Source organism: Erythrolamprus reginae, chromosome 2 (assembly GCF_031021105.1).
Source record: "Erythrolamprus reginae isolate rEryReg1 chromosome 2, rEryReg1.hap1, whole genome shotgun sequence".
Lineage (NCBI taxonomy): Eukaryota > Metazoa > Chordata > Lepidosauria > Squamata > Dipsadidae > Erythrolamprus > Erythrolamprus reginae.
In genome coordinates, this window is record NC_091951.1 from 117109742 (window position 1) to 117131546 (window position 21805).

General features: G+C 35.1%; 1 protein-coding gene across 4 annotated transcripts in view; it reads right to left on the reverse strand.

Annotated features, from left to right (window-relative positions):
* RAPGEF6 (Rap guanine nucleotide exchange factor 6) overlaps nt 1-21805 on the reverse strand; it is a 180495-nt gene that overhangs the window by 15188 nt on the left and 143502 nt on the right. For 3 of the 4 annotated variants that reach the window (XM_070739273.1, XM_070739276.1, XM_070739275.1), the window contains exons 21-28: nt 21412-21535; nt 20683-20706; nt 15619-15839; nt 14211-14402; nt 12313-12447; nt 10377-10487; nt 5005-5230; nt 1262-1779 (exon numbers count right to left, since the gene is read on the reverse strand). In XM_070739273.1, the coding sequence (XP_070595374.1) occupies nt 1262-1779; nt 5005-5230; nt 10377-10487; nt 12313-12447; nt 14211-14402; nt 15619-15839; nt 20683-20706; nt 21412-21535 (1551 nt within the window). The remainder of the gene's footprint in view (nt 1-1261; nt 1780-5004; nt 5231-10376; nt 10488-12312; nt 12448-14210; nt 14403-15618; nt 15840-20682; nt 20707-21411; nt 21536-21805) is intronic. The other variant, XM_070739274.1, reaches the window with a different exon arrangement.

The window sequence follows — 21805 nt, forward strand, 5'->3', positions numbered from 1 at the left end:
TCCACAGTACATGGGCATGGCTTATGTGGCTATAGAAGCAGTGTCACCTTCCAGAATGCAGCATTCCACATATGCCCTTTAAGAAAGGGTGTTCAAAAGAACTAGGGGGCAATTTTTATGTACATGTAATAATACTGTGCTTTCTTAATCTGCAAAGAGAAATAAATACCCTTGCCACAGTTAATCTTTTAATGTCTACATAAGGGAAACTCTGACTGCAAACCTCCACTGCCTTCCATAATTGGAAAAGGCTTCAGGAGTAAACCTTGAGGCAAAATCCAGAGCCAGAGTCCCGGAAGCAGTTCATGACTGTGTATTCCTGCGACGTAGCTGGAACCAATCATATTGGTTTGCCATTTCATTGGATTATTTTAGAGATGTGGAGAAGGGGGATCTGCTGATTGGGTAACAGTCAACCCTCCATACTAACCTACCTAGGCCTTGTGCTCTGGAAAGGTTACTCTAGTTTTGCATATGGCACTTTAAGAACTCTTTCAAGAGCACGATATCACAGTCTTTCAAGACTGAAGGATGCACATGATGTTAATATCCAAGGAAATTTTGATTCAGTGCAAGAACAATAATTTCTTTACAAAAAAGTACCCTTACAAAAAAGTACCCTTTTGTATGAAAGCAATGCTACAAATGGCACAAAAGAATATTTTATGAGACATCTTTCAACTTCAGTTTAATTGAATTTGGCATGGAGTCTCTGCTGCTTCTCAAAATAGTTGTTTCCTACAATAATAGGTATTTGATTGACGGTCAATATGACAAGCTTGGGAAATGATACATGAAGAAGATTTCCTTCCTGCCTTGAAGGCAAAGCGAAAATGCATGCACTGACAAATTGCTGGAGATAAAAATATCTCAATTGGATTTGTCCATCACAAATTTTCCCCCCAGATTGGTGATACTTAGTGTGAATGGTCAAAAAAGAAATCTAATTCTTAAAAAAGAAGTGCAAGAAATTTCTTATCAGAAAATATACAAAAAATTTCAAATAGCTACACAAGCTGTCTCTCTCCCCTACCAGTCAATAAAACATGCTGCCTATTATTTTAAATCCCACCCTAACCCTAAGGAAGTCTGGAGACACTCCAGCAGAGGGCTGTCACTTGAGTTGATTGAAGACATGTGTACAAGAACTACTTTTTACATGCAAATTGGCCATGAGGGCTGTTGAAACCATTCCTTAACAGCTCAACTAGATAATACACAACAGCTGTGGAAACATTCACTGGCTTTTCATCACACTTACCTATGAGGCCATGTTCTGTACTCGAAGTGACAGTTTTGTAAGCTGCATCACTGCCTGTTTTAGCGTCCAAAACTTCAGCTTGCTGTGCTGTTAAGCTCTCCAGTCCTCTTCGTTTTACGGTCCCATAGTTCGTTTCGTGCATGTCTGACAGAGAAGTAGATGAAGCCCAGCTGTGTCTGGACTGGTCGAAGTCCATGCCAGTTTTGGGTTGCCGACTACCGTCTGAATGGCTATGTGACTGCAAATGAGTCTCTTCAGAACAGCAGCTGGGTGGGTCCACTTCAGCAATGGCCCTTTCTAAATGAGCCTGGCGGTAAGAGTTTAATAGGTCCCACCCCTTTTGGTTCTGTATGTTTTGAAAATTATCATGAGAGTTACTCGAACAAGAGGTCCAGCTTCCACGGCCGCTATCTGCTGCTTCTATGGTGAGGTGCTCATGAGAAATCTCCTCGGTGCTCATGGATGATGGGACAGGCAGCCCTCGGATCACTGGAGGTCTAGGCAGAGGCCAGCTTAAACTGAAGACAGCACAAATTGGAAGGAAAATAAAACTGGTGTTGAAATGACCATGCAAGCAAATCAGGGTTAAAATTGCTAAGTTTTATAGTTCAAAAGAGTAAGAAAATATATTTTGCTCTTCAACGTTTTAAAATTATTAACTGAATGTGGCAATAGTCTTAATTATTGTTTGCCCAGATACATCTAATAAATAACAAAGCTTGATCTATGATTTTTTTCTGAATAAAATAATTGTCCCTTTCTGCCACATTTTTCTAAAATCAGCAAATATTATCTTATTATTATTATTTATTAGATTTATGAGCTGGCCAATTCCTTTCAGACTCTAAATATAGTTTATCTTTGTTTCTCTTTTTCCAGCGACTACTGACCAGTAATATTCATATGTTTTTGCTTGTAAATTACAGAAATTTCAACATACTTACAAACTCATCTTTGCATTTAAAAGATATTAGAAGCAAACTACAGTGGTACCTCGAGATACGAGTTTAATTCGTTCCGGACCTGGGCTCTTAAGTCGAGCAGCTCTTATCTCGAACGACTTTTCCCCATAGGAATTAATGTAAATAATTTTAATTGGTTCCAGCCCTCAAAAAACTCACAAAGTTAGTCTAAATTATGCAGAAAGACATGTTTTTAATGAAGAAATGTACATGTACATATAAATGAATAATGAAGTTTCTTTCACTTAACTTGTAAACTTTCTTAAACTTTTAAATTTACATATGTTCAACTTCTCTGCCACCCAATCCTGTAGGACAGAGGTCCCCAACCCTTTTTGCACCAGGGACCGGCTTTAAGCGATCAAGAGAGGAATGGGTGAATGAATGGACGGAGGGTGGGAAGGAAGGAAGGAAAGAGGGAAGGGACAGGAACAGAGGAAGGAAGCAAGGAAACTTATGAAAGGGGAGAGTAAGAGAGGAATGAGTGAAGGGAGGGAGGGAGGGAAGAAGGTGGGAAGGAGAAAGAAAAGAAGAAATAGAGGAAGGGAAGGTAAAAGAGAGAAAGAAAAAGAGCAAGAAAGAAAGAAAGAAAGAAAGAAAGAAAGAAAGAAAGAAAGAAAGAAAGAAAGAAAGAAAGAAAGGGGGAAGGGACAGGAACAGAGGAAGGAAGCAAGGAAACTTATGAAAGGGGAGAGTAAGAGAGGAATGAGTGAAGGGAGGGAGGGAGGGAAGAAGGTGGGAAGGAGAAAGAAAAGAAGAAATAGAGGAAGGGAAGGTAAAAGAGAGAAAGAAAAAGAGCAAGAAAGAAAGAAAGAAAGAAAGAAAGAAAGGGGGAAGGGACATGAAATGACGAAGGAAGCAAGGAAACTTATGAAAGGGGAGAGTAAGAGAGGAATGAGTGAAGGGAGGGAGGGAGGGAAGAAGGTGGGAAGGAGAAAGAAAAGAAGAAATAGAGGAAGGGAAGGTAAAAGAGAGAAAGAAAAAGAGCAAGAAAGAAAGCTGCAAGCACCCCCCCGAGCCCCCCAGGCCGGCTGCAACCTTTTAAAACATGCGCGCCGCTTCGCAGCTGTCTCCTGAAGCCGAACGCGGAAGTTAGCGTTTGGCTTCAGGAGACAGCTCCTTGGCGCTTGTATCTCGAATTTGGGCTTGTAAGTAGAACAAAAATATCTCTCCCCTCCCAGCTCTTATCTCGAGTTGCTCTTAAGTAGAGCAGCTCTTATGTCGGGGTTCCACTGTATTATTAAACATCCCATTAGGGGATTAAACATTGGGATCTTTATTTTGTAAAATCCTTTGGTAAGGATTATTATTTGTTTTTTACTTATAAACTGCTGTCACTTAGTGAAATGGGTGGTATGTAAATTTGATAAATAAAAAAATAAAAAATTTGGCAGGGAATAATCAGTAGAAAACAAAACAGTAGAAATTGTGCTGCTATATTCAAGAATATTGTGTGAATGTGTCCAAGATTTTCTTAAGAAACTAGGGCCACCAAAAATACTTTTAAAACAACAGCAATTCTTTAGCCTTTTGCTGGCAGCAGTAACAGAAATAACCAGAAGGGTGACTACATATAATGGGCACTTGCCTGGAAATGCATCTCCTCCCTGCATGGCAGAACCATGAAACAACTATCACATCATGTTGTATCTTAAACAACAACAAAAAAATCCTACCTCTTTTGTCTTTTTAATGCATTTGAAGCATGATATACCAGAGGGAATTTATTTAAATCTCACTTCCATACATTTTCTCCCACTTACACCAACTTAAGCTTTTCCAAAATGGGGAGAATTCTAAATCTTGAGATTCTTTCAACAGAAACTACGGCTTGTCCTTCTGTGAAATGCTAAATGGTTTTTCAGCAGGCTAATAATCCCCTTGAGTGTGATGACACCACAAGCAGCAAATGACTTGAATGCAACATCTCAATGTTATGGCATACCAGTCAATTATCACCACCTGCCCCGTGGGAAGAGTCTCTTAAGAGGAAAGGAGGCAGGGAAGAAACAGGCAAAGACCAGTCCAGAAGCTAATTCAGCTGGATCTTTTCTTATCCTCCCACAGAGCCATTAAACCAAGGTCCTTGGGAAACACCCTAGAGATTTGTTAATTTATCTTTCTTTCTTTCTTTCTTTCTTTCTTTCTTTATTTATTTATTTATTTATTTATTTATTTATTTATTTATTTATTTATTTATTTATTTATTTATTTATTTATTTATTTATTTATTTATTTATTTATCAGATTTGTATGCCGCCTCTCTCCGCAGACTCGGGGTGGCTCACAGCAACAACAATACAATGTAAACAAATCTAATATTTAAGTTAATTTAAAAAACCCCAGTTTAGAAACCAATCATACATACTAGCATACCATGCATAAATTTTATAAGCCTAGGGGGAGGGAAATGTCAATTTCCCCATGCCTGACAACAGAGGTGGGTTCTAAGGAGCTTACGAAAGGCAAGGAGGGTGGGGGCCACTCTGATATCTGGGGGGAGTTGGTTCCAAAGGGTCGGGGCCGCCACAGAGAAGGCTCTTCCCCTGGGTCCCGCCAAACGGCATTGTTTAGTTGACGGGACCCGGAGAAGGCCAACTCTGTGGGACATGACTGGTCACTGGGATTCGAGCGGCAGAAGGTGGTCCCGGAGATCTTAAACATCTGCTGTGAGATTTTCAAATGTATAATTCTTCAAATAGCTTATGAGGTGCCTTTTTGTTTTTGTCCTAAAAGATAGACTATCAATAACCATCCTGGACGAAAAAAGATGATTCTTACCCAGGGCAAGACTGGTTGTATTCAAGTGGTGGCTGAAAAGGCTCCCTCCGTTCCCCTGCCCCAACTGCATCCATCACCATCGTCTGAGGCAGACATCTCTCATCTTGAAGGGCTGCAGACATGGAGTCAGCAGAACAGTTGCTGACAATGCTGGATCGTGAAGAGATCTCACTATGGCTGGAATCGGAAAAATTCTCAGATTTGGCAGACGGGATCAGAGCATAGCCTAAACATGACATGAGAAGACAGCATTGAGAGAAAATGTATTCACACCGCCATTCATAGTTTTGCTTCAGAAATAGTTTTTCACCGTTTTATCTGTTTTCTTAAAGACTTTTCATCGTTTGTTTCATGCGAGTTCCTTTTGCTCAATGGAAAACAATAAAATGCAACAGAATGGAATAATTCCTTTATGAATTAATTTGACCTTTAATTTAAGGGACAAAAACTATGTAACTTCTTTCACGGATCTGTTTCAAAGAGGCTGTTATATGCTAAACCAACCAGGACTTTCAAGTGCAGCAAGTACGGCTTCTTCAAAGCTAGACAAACCTGGAGAAATTTTGCTTTCCAGCTAATCAAGTACAAGGATACTGCAATCAAAAGCAATGAGCCAGCTAGACTCCATAGAATCAAGTGCATATGCTTTTTCAACATATTAAATAAGGATATATTGATTTAGCTGTGCAAGTTGTTTCAATTCCCTCCAATTTTTGTTTCACTGCATTTGCAAACACGGTAAAAGTGCCTTTGTTTTCTGAAAGACTAGATATTTAAGAAAATATCTGATTATATTGAATTTAAATTTTATTTCTCATGTAGCACATGATGGGAATATTAGTCTAACGTCTTATTTGTGGTGAATTGTCTGCAACTATCTATTTTCTGCTATGGACGGTACACTCACTGCGTCCTCTGACTTACAAAGCTTGGCAACAAATGAGGAAGAATCATTTGACACTCTACTTAATGATATTTAGTTCAAGTCAATTGGAATAAACTGGTGATTTTCATGAGTTCCAGCAACTGCGGAAGCTTTACTGAATCGTTTCTCTTGCGCAGATTATGAAGATTCAATTTCATCACTGGAAACAAAAATGAACTTGATTTTATTTATTTATTTGTTTGCAAAATTCAAACAAGCCTTTTGCTGTGAAAATTTGGCTTTTTTTTTTAATGCTCGTTGCAAGCTAGCCTGAGCTGCTAGTTGCTTTACTAATTCTTTTCTCATGTGCAGATTGGCCTAGCAGAAGAGATTCCTGTTGGATTCCTGAACAGCATATTCTAGCAGTTCTTCCAGTAGCAGCAACTACAGCACTTAGACAACAGTATAAATTACCAAAAAATCCAGCAAAAATTATCAGTGAAAAATTCTTATCTCTGCAGCACTAATGTTTTACTATGGCTTGGGAACCATTAAGATACCTCCTTTAGGCTTGGGAACCTAGGCAAAGACACCCCAAAGAGGCTTGGGAACCTCGTGTAAGATGCCCACCATCAGGCATGACCTCTTGGCGACAAGCCACTATGGACCAACGCATGTTTAAAGCACTAATTGACTTATACAGCCATTAGAATCATCAATGGGCCTGTTTCCTCTACTATGCAACAATACTGACAAAAATCCCACTTTTTCGGACCCTTATTTGAAACCTGGCCTCACCCTTCCATTTCCTAACAAACATTCCTGTTTTTTAATATTTTTGAACACAGTCTTATAATATCTTGTGTTCTTTATTTTTTTAAAAAAATGCTACTTATTGAAAAAAGAATCACTTTTACTGCACTTGTATCAAGGGTACAGTACAGAAATCACAGGCTACCCACAAACAGTTGAGGAATTTTTTTCAATCCTTATATGAAGAGACACCAAAATGAAAACAATATGTTCTTAAAGAAGGTAATCTGCTCTTTCTAATGGTGCTAAAGTGAAGAGGATTGAAGCTGTCCCACAGGATGAAACAGGGCATCATAGATAGCCAAAATTTGGCAAAACCCAGTTAAGTAACAACTTTGAACTCTTATATTTTTTCAACAACTTAACAGAAAGTGCTGCAAATTGGAAATCCTCATTGCAGCTGTGTACTTATTACACCTGCCAAAAATCAACCTGAAATGCCAAGTAGTTTTGAAACTACAGCAGCCTGTAGATTGCTGTAAATTCATTTTTCAGGATTTTTTTGCAATGTTTGAGCCTGAACCATGAAAAAAGTAAGAGGACTAGGTACATGGGGTTTTGCCAGTTTATAAAACCTTACAAGGTGCGCAGGTTCCCCAAATATCACCAACATACTACTGAAACTGCTGCATTTACAGCTTCTATAAGTTGGGCCAAAATGTCATTTTTGCCAACTCAGCATTTTGCAAACTTTATTTCAGGTCTCCTAGAACTCCCAATTTTTAGTCTGTTGAACTAACATTTTGTACAGCATAGTTTTATATCATAAAGAAACTATGTGCCAAATTTCATCAAAATCTGAGAAGGTGGGGATGATCTTTAAAATTGGTCCATTTCACACGGAATGACTCTATTTCCAGTTTTGTATTTAAAAGACACTAGCTCATTTAACAAAACTAGCTGTGAAAAGAAAAAATATACACAACATCTTCCAGTGTTTCTCCTACTGAATAGTACTATGTTTTAAAAACATCTTGCAGGCTTGGTGATTGTAGAAAACATTCTCCACAATATTTACATTATTTCCCCTTAATGCCTTTTATCATGGAACTCCCATCAACCTGACCAATGGTTGTAATAAAGCAATGGGGAAGGGAAGGCTGCCAAATATTCTTCTTCAAAAGGTTCTTTTTAAATTGGGGTATATAATGAGTTTGAAGATTAAGTGAAATCAACCACTAAACTAAGTTCTTCTCTAATATACTGTACTTCTGATGCTTATAGATGAGATCTGTTCCCTCATTAAAAAGTAAATGGGTTCTCAAGTTAATCTCACCTCCTTATGGTTAAATTCAGAATTTTCTTGACAGTATCAAAAGAGTTCATTTGTTTCCATATTCTTTGGGCTGAATTTTCAATTCCTGAGTCTAACTATTAACCAAGACCAACTCTTTTCAACAGTTGAGCTCAATCAACCAAGCTCAACTATATGCTGCCACTACCAAGGCAATAAACATTTGTATAATATTTCATTTGCTGTCTCTGAAGGACTTAATAACTATATACAATGCTCTGGTAATCTCAAAAATTAAATTAAATTATTAATTTATTACAGCCAAATATCAAAATCTTCTAATTTTAAGAATGTTTATGAAAGAGAAGTAAAACATTGATTGATCATGACTGAGCTATACAAGTGAGAGTAACATTAGTAACATGAGGACCCGGATTATGGGGGCCATATGCTGGCTCTGTTAAAAAAAGTGCAATTGCTAACATGTTGTAAACTGCCCTGAGTCTAAGGAGAAGGGCGGCATAAAAATCAAATAAATAAATAAATAAAATAAATTACTTAAAGGGAAATAGATACATTTACAATAGTTATTTGGCTGTTACGCTATACAGTTTAATATTTCTATAACTAATATTTGTATGTATCCATTAAAATCATATTTAGGACATGAAATTAAATCCTCTGATAATGTAAATTATTTAAAATATTATTTGAAAGTAAAAAATATACAGCTGTATAAATTATGCTCTATACATGTTACTTCAAAGATAAATAAATGTATACCGTATATGTTTAGCATACCATACTGATGTTGTAATAGCAAGTATAGTTTACGAAGTTTTTAAATATACACAACTGATTTTTTCCCCCTCTTAGACAGTAAACTGCAAAGCACAATCTGAATCTGTATATTATAACTAACTGGGATTCTAAACAAACTATGAAAAATATTTTGTTGAAGTTTTTTGAAAGTTCCTTGGGCTTCCTTTGGACTTCTTTCTAACTAAATATAGATACAAGAAAACAGTAACATTGGAATTCTTTACTCAAATTTTATGTTTACATATCTTTGAATATTTCAAGTAGCTTAGCAAGCTTTTTCTGCATTGTTTTATTTATTTTGCTAATATAACTGCAATCTGCATAAATTACCTTCACTAACAGAACCGTAAGTATATTTTTAAAAACCTGTTTCATGGAAGTAACCAGCTATGTGACAAGCAGCCACACCCTTATTAGCACAAGTGAATTAATTGCATATGGTACCATGACTGACTCAAGGGCTGGAAAGAATGATAGGCCAGCTTTACATTACTCGTGTCGGGGGTGCCTGTGAGGGTCCGAGCACTCTGCCAGTGAAAATATTTTTGGCTGGGACGGCCTGCTGCAACCCTTTAAGACCAAAATCAGAACATGCAGCCCTCCTGAGATCCATTTTTGTTAGCAGAGGCACTGCGGGCCAGTCCTTCACTGTTGCCAGGGTTGTCCCATGGGCCAGATCTAAGCACCTCATGTGCCGAATCCAGCCCCGGTCTTGAGTTTGACACCCCTGATATAGAATATGAGGGTCAAATATGACACTGAGATGGACAGAACAGAAACCAGCTATGTGACAAGCAGTCACACCCTTATTAGCACAGGTGAATTAATTGCATATGGTACCATGTGACTGACTCAAGGGCTAGAAAGAATGATAGTAAAAGCATATTTAAACCAGAATTTTATGTAGCCTATTATTTATGTACTGACTTTTTGCCTGAAATACAAAGCTAACCAAGCTCCATGGAAATAAAGTCATAACCTGATACTTAAGAAGGGCTAAGCTTGGTTTCCTAAAAGATAGCTGGAATAATCAGTGCTCAGAGATCGCCATCAGAACTTGTGGCATCTTTTTTTCTAAATCATCTAAAGAGAAGCAAATGCCCCACACTTCTACTAATACATTTATATTGATATTCAAAGTAAACAAGAGAGAGATAAAAATATTTAGCATCTGGCCATTTCCATCTCAAAGGGGAGGGGGAAGAATGAGAACCATAAACACAAAATATTTAACATCTATAAAAACCAGGGCACAGCAATGCCGTGAGCTGAATGACATAACGTATCATAGTGTCTTCCTTCTTTTTGATTTCAATTGTGGACAAAACCACATCAGTGAGCTACTGTTTCCATGGTCACTGTCTTTATGCCCCTCGATACTGGGCCTGTCCTTTTGCTTCTCGCGTCTATCCCTCTCTCGCATGCATGCTGCCTCCATACGAAAGGTGAACGCTGATCTTTCCCTGGAGTTACTTCTTTCCCTGAATCTTCCAAAGGGTGACCCCATTCTTTTCCTGGCTTTGTACAAAGGCTCCGGCTTGCCTCTATCCTCCTCACTTTCTCGCTCTTCGATACTGACTGATCTTTCTGCTGTCTTGCTAGTCATCTGCTGGATTTTCTTTTGCAAATAAGCCCCACCTATTCCATAGCTGCGATGTCCACTGTTCTTGTTGCTCGTTTCACTTGCAAGAGAAGAAGACGAACCAGACAGATTAACCTGGCAGTTTTCAGACCTCTGCGAGTTACTAACTATAAAGAAAAGAAGATATAAAATAAATCACACAAACTGCTTTTCTTCAATATGCATAACGTTACACTTGGATACAGGAAAGAAAGATACCCCATCCTGAAGTTAAAGAGATAGTGACAAAACTGTGGATGTTTCATTAGTTAAAGGACAGATCGTCTACTTTTAGTTCTGTAATGAGATGCTAATCAGTGCAGGGGCTACTTTTGTCAAACCAAGTCTATTCTTAAAGGAGAAAATCCTAAAGAGGTTACTATGTAAAAATGATAATCAGTCAACAAATATAAAATAGTAACCTCTTTAGAAGCATAAGAAAATGTTAGTACCACGTACTGTATTGGTTGGGTTTTCAATATATGAAGATAAACCAGCATTGTATGTTAGGAGAAAATAGTGGTATTAAAGTAATAGTGGTATTAAAGTAAGAGCTAGGCCTCAATTATCCATATAAGGAAGACAGCTGCTCTCTGTTGCATTCTGTTGGGCTTTGTTCCTGTTGCTTTGTATTGCATGGCATTGTATTATTGGTTGTTAGTGTATATATGCTGGTTAGTATAGATGCTAAGTTATTGATGTGTACTGAGATATAGCTATGTGCTAATCCTGCTGTGTGCTAAATGGTACATTTAAATGCTGTATGCTAATAAGGGAATATACTATATTGCTGTGTGCTAACGGTATATGTATATGCTGTATGCGAATAAGAGAATATATTATATTGCTGTCTGCCAAATAGGATATGTACCTGCTGTGTGCAAATACAGGAACATATTAGACTGCTGTGTCCTAAAGCTGTGTGCTAATAAGAGAATATACTATATCGCTGTGTGCTAAATGGTATATGTATATGCTGTGTGCTAATAAGGGAATATACTATACTGCTATGTGCTAAGTTGTAAAGGTATTTGCTGTGTGCTAATAAGAGAATATGATGTGTGCTAATAATATACTATATTGCTGTGTGCTAATAATATAGCATATTGTTGTGTGCTAATAATATTACTATATTGCTTTGTGATAAATATTATTGTATGTATTTGCTGTGTGTTAAATGATATTGCTGTGTGTGTATTATGTATTATGAATTGTATCATGAGTAGTGTGTAATATTAATTATACTGTATATATTTGTAAATAATACCTTTACCATTGACTGGACAACCACCACTGCCACATAAACTCTGTTTTAAATACAGTATTGCTAACAGAAAGTAAACTAAAACACGTGTTTATGGAGACAAATTCCAGCAGAAGTAAAGTTTGGAGAGTTGCAATGAAATGAAACCTGCCAACTAAATAAATAAATATAAATAATAAATAAATAAATATTCAACCAAAAAATATTCACAAAGTTCTCTGCCTTTTACTAAACGTATTCATTTTTAAAGAACACAGAAGGTTTGGAAGGATACTGCAATCAATAACAAATGTATCTGTAATTAGGAATTTATCCAAGGCATTAAGCTCTGAGCCCAATCATAAAATATCTTGGGCAACATTTTAAAATACTTTAAACACATTTAGATACCATACACCAGTGTTTCCCAACCTTGGTAACTTGAAGATATTTGGACTTCAACTCACAGAATTCCCCAGCCAGTGAATGCTGGCTGGGGAATTCTGTGAGCTGAAGTCCAAATGTCTTCAAGTTGCCAAGATTGGGAAACACTGCCATACACAATAAGATTTTCATAAATTTATTAAGCTTATCTTGTTCTCCACAGTTAAAATATGGCCCAATCTAAATGCCTAAAATATCTTGAATGTAGTGAAGAAGGCAAAGTCAGATTAACTATGACGCAGCCTCAAGACTGAGACCACTCTTACCTTTGCGTGGAGATTCCTGAGGGGAAGCAGGAGGGCTGGAATGCAAATACGATGCCACAGACATGTCATCTTCTGTGTGCTTTTTACTGCTCGGTTCTTCAGATAAACTAAGTGACTTTTGAGGAGAACCTGCATCTGTGGATTAAATATTTACGCTTATAATTCAGCCTGGAATTTTCCTACTAATGACCGTTTTGTTTCATTTTGTTTTCTCGAGATACCCTCAATGATTTTTGAACTCTTTCATCAAGTAAATCTGATCAAAATATTTTGGGGGTGGGGGGAGCAAAATATATTTATATATTTACAAAATTGCAAAACACACAAGATAAATTAGTCATATTCATTTTAGTACTAAGAGCCTATTATCGTGATGGTAAACCTGTGGCACGCGAGCCATCGCTCACTGGTCTTCTGGGTCCTAGGGTGCCAGCCAGCTGGTATTCACATGCACGTAGCACTGAAAACTGGAAGAGCAGCCACCCCACGTATATTTGATCTTCCAGTTTCCGGAGTGCGCATGCTCACTGGCTAGCTGGTCTTCACGTGTGTGTGCATGCCAAAAACCAGAGGACAAGGTGAAAAGATGGAAAGATGGAAAATAAATGGTTCTTCATATATGTAAAATTGAAATAAGATAAACTATGTTATATATAGCAAAATACTTTAGTAGATGAAACTTGAACTAAAATTTGGATTGATTTTGATCATATATTAAATTAAGATGTAAATTTAGATAGCTAAAAGAACTAGAGGGGGAATTTAAAATGTGTTTTCAAGAAATGAAACTATGGTAAATAATTGAGGCTAATATATTAGAAATCAAGGGCGTACATTGATATGTGATAATAAGCATGTATAAGAAAAAAATAAGGATAAAGAATTATTGAAAAAGAACATTATGTCTGAAATTATGTCATAAATTTACATCCTTGATGGCCAACTCTATGAATGGTGTGCATGTGTATGACTGTGACTGCCTTTTTTTAAAATAACCTTTTTATGGAGTTTTAGTTTTAGATGTTTTAGTTTTAGATAACATTCGACTTCTTTTTTTATCCCTTTGTATCTATTTATATTGTATTTTTTATTATTATTGTAAGCTGCCCTGAGTCCTTCAGGATTGGGCGGCATAGAAGTCATATGAATGAATGAATGAATGAATGAATGAATGAATGAATGAATGAATGAATGAATGAATGAAAAGGAATTAAGATGTATTATTGGCTATGTATTAGAAATGATGTAAGAGAAGGGATACAGACAACACTTTGACCATAAAAAAATGTATTTATTTTGTTTTTATTTTAAAAAAAAAAATACTATTGAAAAAAAAGAAACAGATTTGTCTATTTACTGGTTAGATAAATTAATGATTTTGGGTTATGAGGACAAGATGATATCTCCATCCAGGAAAGCTCAAGGTGATTTTCCCAAAGGTGCTTTTTTCAAAAAACAATTGGACTTTGTTTTTCTCTGAAAACGTTTTGCTTCCCATTCAAGAAGCTTGTTCAGTTTCCTTGAAATGTATCAATGAAGAACAAAGTACAATTGCCTTTTGAAAGAACACCTTTTGGGACAACCATGACTGGGATGATTGACAATCTTCGTAGATATTCAAAGTGATTTGATGATTACTCCTAGACATGATCTGTAAACCTCTTTTCCTAGAATCAAGATGCATTTCAAGTCCAAGAAATCAGAAAATGCAATGCAGATTAAAACTGCAGAGGTTAAGACTAACAAACTGCAAGTTTAGATTCAACTTTGATCAGAGTTTTAGAAAGACTTTTTTTTAATGCTATGTTATGTTTTGATATTAGGTTTTTATAAATATATACAGTATTGTATTGTGTGTATGAGCCACCAAAGATAACAGTGTAGAAAAAAATACTCACAAAAAGCAACATGATCTTTCGCTGGTCCTTTTTTCCGAATGGGATACAGATTAACTGCTGGAACTTGAAGAACTTGACTCATTCTGTTTTGCTGATGCAAGTGGGCTTTTGTGGTTTGGCCAACGGATCTCAATGGCATCGGAGACATCTCTGATGCTTTTGTACCTCGTCTTTCACTTAAATTTTTTGTCACTGATATTGCAAAGAAAAGGAATAACACACACCAAGCATCACAATTAAAATATTAAATGGGATGCTACTGAAATAGCAAATGACATGTTGAGTGGAATACCTCTGGAGTCAATTATACACCAAGCTGTGCCATCAAAATCAGGAGAATATAACACAACTATGATTAAATTGAGTCCCAGTGATGGCTATAGTTCCACTCTCCTATAGCTAAATCTAAATCCAGTTTCCTGATCTGAACACAAAACTAAGGAATATACTTATTCCTCAAAAGGTGTACCCATATTTCCACTAGATGGCACACTCAACTCACAACTAACAATTGCATTTCATTTTTCATTACTGATTTGCACAAGTACGAATACATATTCAATTCTACATTTATTGCTATGCTATCAGGAACAATACATTCCTCATATCCTTCTTATTCCCGAGAGACTAAGGTTTTAACATTAGAAAAATAAAAATATAATGCTAAGTGCTCAGCAAATTGAAAACCTGATGTTACTGCAAATTATGAAGTTACTAATAAATATGGAGAATAAATGGAATAACTACAATGAAATATAGAATATATTCACACTTTACCGAACTTTATACCAAAAGAACAGTATCAAGCAAGGTCCATTTCCAAGAAAATGGTTATATGCCTCATAATGATTGATGGTCTCTCATTTTTATAAAATTAAATAATTTCTAAAATTAAGTATCAATTGTGCATTCAAACATTATTTTTGCTTTCCTACATTTTGAAATTAATTACCAAAATGTGTGTAAGCTTTATTATTATTGTAATATATATGAATGCATTCTCAATGTCTTATTGTAATACTATTTACATATTAAATCTACATAAATGAGAAATCTAAATTTTTCCCATTTTCAATTATAATGGTATAATTAATGTTCTTTTATTATGGTATTTCATCCTTTCTTTTTCTTGGCATTCATACTATGTTACTTTTATTAATCCTTAATTCTGCAAAGTGCTAACTTGGCAACAGTCCAATGTACTAAGAGAATTTTGGCAAACACCAAGATTACTAGTAAAAAGAACCTTTTCAATTTTATGCAAACTCAATCAAAAGTCAAATAATGACATGATAATACAGATCAAGTCTTTTCAGAAAATTCTGTAGAACATTCTGTTGTAAATGACTTGCATATTTATTTAGTGAAAACATTGCCCCCTTTCAAACGTTTTTTTTTTAAAACTTACAAGTGCTGTATGTAGGCTCACACTGAAGTGACATTATCTGGATTTTTTCTTCATCTGTTTCCACATTTAGGTTAGATAGGTACTGTTTGACTTTCCTGGCCATCTGAGCATCTTCATACAACTTCTTTGCATTTAAAAGAGAGCTGCGCCGAGCACGTTTTTTGTGAGCCCCTCCTTGAACATCCAACATGTTTGAATTTGTGCTACCCTGACTCAGTGACCTGAAAAATAAGACAGCCATTATGTTTAACTTTGCTTTGATTACGAGGAATCAAAGCCAAAAACACTGAGGCAAAATGTTCTTCTATTAAAAGCGCATGCTGATGTCAAGTTAAAGAGAGATGGAATGTTAACACATTTGTTCCAAAGTAACTTGCAAAACCAGTAACAGAATTCAGAAAAACATATTTAAATAAAGAGTGTAATAAACAAAAACTGGGCAAAATACGACATAGGTTCCTTCTAGTGAATGAAGCCTGGGTCCTTCTGAATTGAACTGAAAACCTAAATATGGAGTTAGGTTTGTAATGGAAGATGATTTTTTTTCTAAATTCATTGATATTAAAAGTAATCTGGCCCAGAAGTCTGAAGTAAGTACAAAATGATTATTAACTATGTTTATTTTCCATTCTATTTCTGAGCTTGAGAAATTGAAAGACCAATATTCTATAAAACATAATCATTTCAAAAAATAAGGAGAAACTTCTTTTTATATTCAGATGTTTTTAAGAATATTCTGCATAACAGAACATTGGTTCAGTATTTTTAACATCTTTATGAACCAACTGAATGATATCGCTGTCAAGAAAGATTAATTTGAGAGTTTCCTAAGACTTATGGTACTATAATTTACTACTCTATTTCTCAAAGGGAGCAAACATATTTCCTGGGATGAACAGATTTATGTATGAAAGACCTATGTTTACTACTGGACAATCTTCTTTGTTATTTTATGTCAATTGTCAAGCTTGTAACTGAAGCCTATGTGTTGAAGTTCAATGGAGGAAAATGCTGGAGAGAAAGTAAAAACATGCCCTCAGCTACATGTATGGATTTATGATTTATGCCTGAATAATCAGAACATGTTTTGACATGAACAATTTTACTTATTCTCATTGTATCTAAAATATAATATGAACAACTGTGAATATAAACAAGTTGTATTACTTTTCAAGTCATGTACTTTCACAATTCCCAATCCTCCACTTTTTTAATTATAAAGTACAACAGAGATTTCACTTTAATCAGTTTAAACAATAAGATTAACATTAAATAAAATAATAATACTTGGCATGAGCTGTAGTAACCACTGATTATTTACCACCAACCCCTATATCCTTTAAAAATCAACTATACAACATGAAACTTCTTCAACAACATCCTAAAATTCAGCATTGGGCAAAGGGCATTGCTAGTATGGTACTTGCAGAAGAGGGCAACAGGTCCCAAATATGGCAAATATTTAATGTTTAATATTCTAGCCTATTTATGTTGAATGTTCTTTATATTTTTCTAGCAAGAGTTTGAAAAAAAGTTCATTATTAAATAAAGTCATCTATTCCAAGATGTCAAATAAACAATAATTGAAAACTACCAACATATATTTTAAAGAGGGCATTGATACACACATTTTACAATAAAAAAAGATTAATCTGAAGTTTTCTTTCCTTTTTTTAAAAGAAAAAGAATCAATAATAGATGTTCTGATGAGCTGTCGAAGACCTCTAAATTATAATATACCGTAGGTATGAAGAATTATTTAGGACCTCTGTCATACGATGCAATAGAAGGAGAGAAGTAAACTAAATAATGATTGATTTCTAGAATGTAAAGCTGGGAAAGATGAAAAAAGTGAGGAATAATATCAGATTCTAAAATGTGAGGCTTAGATCAAATCAGAAAGATTTCTTTTTCATTTTGATAAAAGCTATTAATGTTTCCAATGTATTCAGATTCCTTATGATTTCTGAAAACAAAAAAATTACTAATTTCAAAGCTACAATTATTTCAAGCTGATGCTATGTACAACATGTGCTTCAAAATCTTCTTTAGTAGATCATCATGTATTACTTTCCGATATGCTTATACAATTTAAAGTTAAAAAAAACATAACATTAAATACAGAGTGTAAATTCATTAACCAAAATATCTTATCTGCATGAAAGAGATTTTCAAACTTTGGAAGCATTTATTCCAGCACAGTATTATTGCAATGTCATATCCTTGTTTTTGCTATCCATACTTGTGCTGAACAATAAATGCTGGAAGATTTTGTAAAGGTATAATATATAGGAATCTGAACTATGGTTAGGAAAAAGGGATATTGAATTAATAAGCCATACAAAGTTAAGTTAATACACATAATGGAGAAATGGGATTAAATAAATGCAAAGTTGTAACATAATGAAATCTGATTGCTAATTTATTAACATTAGAAAAAGCAACAGGCTTATAATGTTGCACACATTTTTCTTAAGGAATTTCACAAATCACAAGCTGAAAGGTGAAACAACTAAATAATAACATTCAAGATTATAAATCAATTTACCTGAATGATATTGATACATTACAGACATATTTTAACATCTTGCCAACTGGAAACTGGCATGCATATTTTTCTTAAAGCAATCATACTATTAAGCTCACATTGTTTGATTTTTGCAAAGTAAACTTTTATACTAGTTGGAAGGAAATGGGATTTTGTTCCTTGTTTTCCTACTCTAAGCAATCAAGAATAATAACTATTCATTGTCTGCAACACCTTCACTTGACTCTGTGGGAACACAAAGTTCCAAGTTTACAATACAAATAATCTGAACGAAGTTCTCACTATATTATACAGTGGTACCTCTACATAGGAAGACCTCTACTTACAAACTTTTCTAGATAAGAACCGGGTGTTCAAGATTTTTTTGCCCCTTCTCAAGAACTATTTTCCACTTACAAACCTGAGCCTCCGAAACTGTAACCGGAAAAGGTAGGGAGAAGCCTCTGTGGGGCCTCTCTAGGAATCTCCTGGGAGGAAACAGGGCTGGAAAAGGCAGGGAGAAGCCTCTGTAGGGCCTCTCTAGGAATCTTCTGGGAGGAAACAGGGCCTCCTTGTGGTTTCCCAAATTGTATGCATTATTTGCTTTTACAGTGTTCCCTCGATTTTCGCGGGTTCAAACTTCGCGAATAGCCCATACCACGGTTTTTCAAAAAATATTAATTAAAAAATACTTCGCGGTTTTTTTCCTATACCACGGTTTTTCCCACCCAATGATGTCATATGTCATCGCCAAACTAATAATTTTTGCAAATAAATAACAAAAAAAATAATTATTGTTAATAAATAATTATGTTTATAAATATCAGGATCACTAAGTGTCTTATTCAATGGTGAGTACCAGTAATAATGGTGAGTAAATGGTTGTTAAGGGAATGGGAAATGGTAATTTAGGGGCTTAAAGTGTTAAGAGAAGGCTTGTGATACTGTCCATAGCCAAAAATGGTGTATTTACTTTCGCATCGCCACTTTGCGGAAATTCGACTTTCGCGGGCGGTCTCGGAACGCATCTCCCGTGTAAATCAAGGGAACACTGTACATTGATTCCTATGGGAAAAATTGTTCTTCTTACAAACTTTTCTACTTAAGAACCTGGTCACGGAATGAATTAAGTTCATAAGTAGAGGTACCACTGTACATTATTTCTTATTATTTATATATTTGTATCCCACCTTTATTATTTTTATAAATAACTCAAGGTGGCAAACTTTTCCAACATAGTTTCATCCTCCTATTTTCCTCACAACATATGAGAGGGGTTGGGTTGAAAGAGGGAGTAACTGGCTCAGAGTCATCCAGCTGGTTTGCAAAACTAAGGCAGAAGTACAAATCACAGTGTCAGGGTTTCTAGCTTGTTACCTTAAGCACTAGACCAAATTTTTATTATTGTTGTTGTTGTTGTTGTTGTTGTTGTTATATTATTATTATTATTATTATTATTATTATTATTATTATTATTATTATTATTATATTTGTTTGTCTGTTTGATTTCTAGGCTGCCCTTCTCCTGAGACTCTCAGGGCATATACATCCAGATGATCTTAGTACAGGATTCGTTACATACTATTGTGTCAGAATAGAAAAAAGACTACAGTATATTGGTCTGGTCACTGCATCACTAAATATGACTTCAAGATGTGGATTACATTATGTTTTTGCTACTTATACAAAGATGGAAAGAAAATGAATCATAGACACTAAATTCACATATATATTAGGCTGGAGCTGATTCTGTTTCCATGAAAGTAACACAGCTGAATTTCATAAATAATGCCAAATTCTATGTATATGAATATGGCTTTTCAGATATATTAGGAAAGTGTAAATGCATTAGGAAAGAAATTCCTTGTATCTTATTGGAATTCACTTGTTTTAGCAGGATCACTTCCATAATGGCCATGGATAAGCTGTAACTAAACTTCTACAGAAACTTGTAATACTGATGAACCCGTAGCCACACATGGCTTCTGAAGATACTTGACCTAATCTGTGGGAACTGGGCATTTCTCAACTTCAATACAGGCTGTTCTTGGCACATCCCTTGGCAACAACATTTAGTCATTCTTTTTTCATTCCTAAACATTAAACAAGCTTATTTTTCAAATAAATAATAAGCTATGGAATTTCTCTAAAGGTCTGGCATGTGTATATATGCTAGATATCTATTAATAGATATTCATAAATGTGTGGTCCACATTTTTTAAAATTTTCAACCAACACTTAGAATAAATCAGCTGTCAATAAAAACATTTTATCTGCACCTAAACTGGGTAAATTTAAGGACTTAAAAATAAATAAAATCATTATAATTTGCATATAATTTTGAATTTATTAATGTGCAGGTTCCAATTAGTCATCATAAACCTGTGTTATCTTAAATTTGGAAATAGTTAGAACAGAGTATTGCAGGGTTAATAAAATGCATGCTGCTGTTGAGGTGCATGCATTAATGATGATGCAGAATGTTAAAGTTGCATAATTTTGCTTTAAGTCGTAGTTGCATTAATCTCTGCACTTACCCCAAACTCCTCCACCTCTTCTTCCTGTAACCAAGAGCCATATACAATGAAGCATGTATTTAAAAAAAGAAAGCAAAGGGGGGGAAATCACAGTTGAGAGTCAGAAAGGAAAAACATGTAGACAGGAAAAATAAATGAAAATTTTGATCAGGTACAAACACTTTTCAAACCAGTAAAACAATTTTTTACAATGGAATACAGAGACAAAACTTGTTAGAATATATGGTGAACACAGAACACACAAAAAACAAAGATCTGGGCTTTGAGGACCATGTTTGGGGAACAGGACAACAGGCAGAGGAGCTTCCAGCTAAATGTGGATATAGTTTTCTATAAATAGTCCCTTTTTCATCTATTTTCATATGTAGAGCGTTTGAAGGTAATGAACACTATCTGTTTAACGTAAATTTAGAACCAACAGTACTATTTTAAATATATATTGAGTTATAAATGTATTAATTTAAAAGTGATTTAATTTAGACTTGTTGTGTTATGATCTAGTTTGTGCAAGATAGCCTACTAAAATTTTATGCACTGCAATATATCAAACATAAAAAGATTTACTAGCTATATAAGCATTTAAGACCTCGACACAAGTATTGAAAATTAACATATATGTTTGCTTTCCATTCACATTTACATAACAATGAAATTAAATGAAAGATAAACATGGAAGTACAAACATGCAATTATTTATATTCTATACTTTTTCTATTTCTAATGCCATACCTTTGTCTGAACATCACAGCAGGATCCATATTAGCAGAAGTCATTCTGACCACCTGGCGTATCTCTTTGGCAATCATTCTCAGTTTCTCAAAATTTACCAAACCATCCACCTTTGAATCATTTCCTGTACAGTTAAAATATATATGGAAAACATTTAAGATTGTTGAACATACTTGTGAGGCTGTCAAGTTGCTTCTTTTATGTAAATAGCCTTGAATGCAAGCAAGAAGTCACAAGACGCTTTAGAACAAGGGAGAGGTGCCAATCATAATCCCACACCCCTTTTTTTAACATTAGCAGTTGTCAGCAAAATTTTCAACAATAAAAGGAACTGATAGCAAAGGGGTTATCTTAATTTCCAATGCTATTTGTTAGTTTGGGAAAGGGATGATTA